Source organism: Psittacula echo, assembly GCF_963264785.1.
Source record: "Psittacula echo genome assembly, chromosome: 5".
Classification (NCBI taxonomy): Eukaryota; Metazoa; Chordata; class Aves; order Psittaciformes; family Psittacidae; genus Psittacula; species Psittacula echo.
The window spans coordinates 88,615,315-88,619,109 of record NC_137739.1 but is presented as its reverse complement, the minus strand read 5'-3'; the positions used below and the strand labels follow the sequence as shown (position 1 = coordinate 88,619,109).

The 3,795-nt window shown below is 49.3% G+C and overlaps 1 protein-coding gene across 1 annotated transcript; it reads right to left on the bottom strand.

The window, feature by feature from the left end:
• Positions 1-2,252: 2,252 nt before the first annotated feature.
• LOC308221380 (olfactory receptor 9G19-like) lies at positions 2,253-3,188 on the bottom strand (the record flags this gene model as incomplete). Its single annotated transcript, XM_080618363.1, has 1 exon — positions 2,253-3,188. One exon carries the CDS (start codon positions 3,186-3,188, stop codon positions 2,253-2,255), a length of 936 nt encoding a protein of 311 aa, XP_080474489.1.
• Positions 3,189-3,795: the final 607 nt, after the last annotated feature.

Here is a 3,795-nt window from a genome sequence, read left to right as displayed (position 1 = left end):
AAGTTGCAGGGAAGGAGACAGATGCAGTGAAATGCTCCAGTTCAGGTTTGGTTGCCCTCCTATAGAAATGTGGTGCCATTTGCTCTGTCCTGAAAGGCCAAGGACATTGCCATGCACTTGACATGTACATCATGCAAGCTTCAGAAGGGTTGGGTCATTCTAGAGCAGCATCTGAAAGCTCAGATGGAGCCCCAGGGGCATCTCCAGGGTGTTAATAGTCAATGTTCGGGCAACTGAACTCAATCCCAGATACCTGTGTGCTTCTTGACATGGGTTCAACCAATCTGACCCGCTCTACCCGTACTCATGTGTATGTTTCATTGGTATAACGGTCTAGGACTACGGAATTATGTCTGTGTGGTTCAATACATCATCATGAAGAAATAACTGGTGAGCTCAGGAACAGACACACGTTATTTCATGACTTCTGGTTGCCCAAAGCAGTGGTAAACGCTCCATCCCTGGAAGTGTTCAAGGCCAGGTTGGACACAGGGGCTTGGAGCAAGCTGCTCTAGTGGAAAGTGTCACTGCCCGTGGCAGGGGGCTGGGACTGGATGATCTTAAGGTACTTTCGAACCCAAACCACTCAATGATTCTGTGACACATGAAGCTCCTGGTTTGGGCTTAAGTAATGAATCACAGAATCACGGAATCGCAAGGGTTGAAAGGGACCTCAAAAGCTCATCTAATCTAACCCCCCTGCAAGAGCAGGGTAACCTAGAGTACATCACACAGGAACTTGTCCAGCTGGGCCTTGAATATCTCCAACGTAGGAGACTCCACAACCCCCCTGGGCAACCTGTTCCAGTGCTCTGTCACTCTCACAGTAAAGAAGTTTTTCCTGATGTTCACATGGAACCTCTTATGCTCCAGTTTACACCCATTACCCCTTGTCCTATCACTGGACATCACTGAGAAAAACCTAGCTCCATCATCCTGACACTCACCTTTACATATTTGTAACCATTGATGAGGTCGCCCCTCAGTCTCCTCTTCTCTAAGCTAAAGAGACCCAGCTCCCGCAGCCTCTCCTCATAAGGGAGATGTTCCACTTCCTTCATCCTCTTTGTGGCTCTGCGCTGGACTCTCTCCAGCAGGTCCCTGTCCTTCTTGAGCTGAGGGGTCAGAACTGGACACAATATTCCAGATGCGGCCTCACCAAGGCAGAGTAGAGGGGGAGGAGAACCTCTCTTGACCTACTAATCACACCCTTTCTAATGCACCCTAGGATGCCATTGGCCTTCTTGGCCACAAGGGCACGTTGCTGGCTCATGGTCATCCTCCTATCCACCAGGACCCCCAGGTCCCTTTCCCCTTCACTACTTTCCAGCAGGTCAACCCCCAACCTGTACTGGTACATGGAGTTGTTCCTCCCTAGATGCAAGACTGTACACTTGCCCTTGTTGAATTTCATCAAGTTTCTCCCTGCCCAACTCTCCAGCCTGTCCAGGTCTCGCTGAATGGCAACACAGCCTTCTGGTGTGTCAGCCACTCCTCCCAGTTTAGTGTCATCAGCGAACTTGCTGACAGTACACTCAGTTCCCTCATCATAAGTTGATGAAAATATTAAACAGCACTGGTCCCAGCACCGACCCCTGAGGGACTCCACCAGTCACAGACCTCCAGCTAGATTCTGCCCCACTGATCACAACCCTCTGCCTTCTTCCTTTCAATCAGTTCTTGATCCACCTCACTACCTGATCATCAAGCCCACACTTCCTTAGCTTATCTATGAGGATGCTGTGGGAGACAGTTTCAAATGCCTTACTGAAATCAAGAAAAACCACATCTACCGCTCTACCATCATCCATCCACCTAGTTACTTCCTCATAGAAGGCTATAAGGTTGGTCAAACATGACTTCCCCTTGGTAAAACCATGTTGGCTACTCTTAATGATCCCCTCATCCTTGATATGTCTAGAGATGGTGTCAAGAATAAGTTGTTCCATCACCTGTCCAGGGATGGAGGTAAGGCTGACAAAGCACAGTGTGAAGGTGATGTGCAACAAGCCCAGCTACTGCTGACATCTCATTTTATAGCAGATATAAATTGTATATGGGGAGAAGTGGGAAGGAGAGGAGGTCTGTCTGCAGAGTAACATCTCCTGTCCATCATGGTGCCCTTCAGGATTGGAAGTGCTTACGCTCCTGCACGTACTGTGAAAAGCAGCAAAGGAAAACACAAGCAAGACAAGGTCGATGAGCTTCTTGCTGTGTGCATCTTTGGGGCCATAACCCTTGGGTTTCTTCTGTTAGGAAGCTGTCTGTCTCTTCAGCAGTGTCTTCAGTGCCTCCTTCACCTCCTGGTTCCGCAGGCTGTAGATGAAGGGGTTCAGCATAGAAGTCACCACGGTGTAAAGCACAGAGACCACCTTGTCCCTCTCCAGGAAATAGGAAGAGCTGGGCTGAGTGCAAATGAAGAGGATGGAGCCATAGTAAAGGGTGATGGTGGTGAGGTGGGTGGCAGAGGTGGAGAAAGCTTTGCGCTGCCCCTTGGTCGAGCGCATCCTCAAGATAACAACCAGGATGGAGATGTAGGACATGAGGATGAGTGCAGAGGGGAGGATGATGTTGAAGGTTAGGATGAAGTAGAGGAGGGACTGGTAGCTGTCTGTCACATCACAGGAGAGCTTCACCAGTGGGAGCAGGTCGCAGAAGAAGTCATCGATGACGTTGGAGTCACAAAAGCTGAGGGTGAACGTGTAGCTGGTAATGAGGGTAGAGTTGGCAAAGCCACTGAGGTAGGAGGTGGCCACCAGCCCTATGCAAAGCTTCTCAGACATGGCAGCAGCATAGAGCAGTGGGTTGGAGATGGCCACGTACCTGTCGTAGGCCATCGCTGCCAGCAGGTGGCTCTCGGTGCAGGCCAAGCCACCAGAGACAAAGAACTGAGCAGCACACCCAGCAAAGGAGATGCTCTTGTCCTCAGAGATGCAGTTCAGAAGGATCTTGGGGGTGTAGACAGAGGAATACCAGAGGTCAAGGAAGGACAAGTTGCCGATGGAGAAGTACATTGGGGTGTGGAGACGTGAGCTGCGGCATATCACCACCATGAGGGTGATGTTGCTCATGAGGGTGGTGATGTAGGCTAAGGTGAACACCATGAACAAGAGAAGCTGCAGCTTTGGGTCAGTGGTGAGCCCCAGGAGGACAAAGCTGCTGACTGAACTGTGGTTCCTCTCTTCCATGGTGAAGGAACTGAACTAGAGTCAGGTATCACAGTGGCTATTTCATAGCCGCAGTGTGGGGTCTTGAGCATGGACTAAGAGAAGGGCTTCCATGGTGCTGGCATTGCTCTGTACCAAAGCACAGCTACACACACACAAGAGAAAAACAGAGTAAATTTTGTATTGGAAAGAGCTGCACTGTTATGGTTTGGTTGAACTATTTTATCAGAGAATGATGGAATGGTTTAGAAAGGACCCTAAAGCTCACCCAGTTCCAACCCCCTATCCAAGGCAGGGACACCTTCAACTAGACCAGATTGCTCCAAGCCCCATCCAACCTGGCTTTGAACACCTCCTTGCATTCCCTGACTTCTATGAATGCGAACTCTCAGTCTCAGTGTCACATTAAATTGCTCATACATTAAGACTCTTAAATTTGATTTTCATATAGAGAAACTGGAGATAGAGGCTGAAGACAAATGCATGTAGAGTCACCATCTGCTACAGCCCAACACAGTTTGATCAGATTCATTGCCATCAGTCCTACCAGTAAAAGCGTTGTCCCATTGTGTATTCTCTTTTGCATGAGCAAACCCTGAAGGGTTGGATGTGCACCTTAAATCCTTAA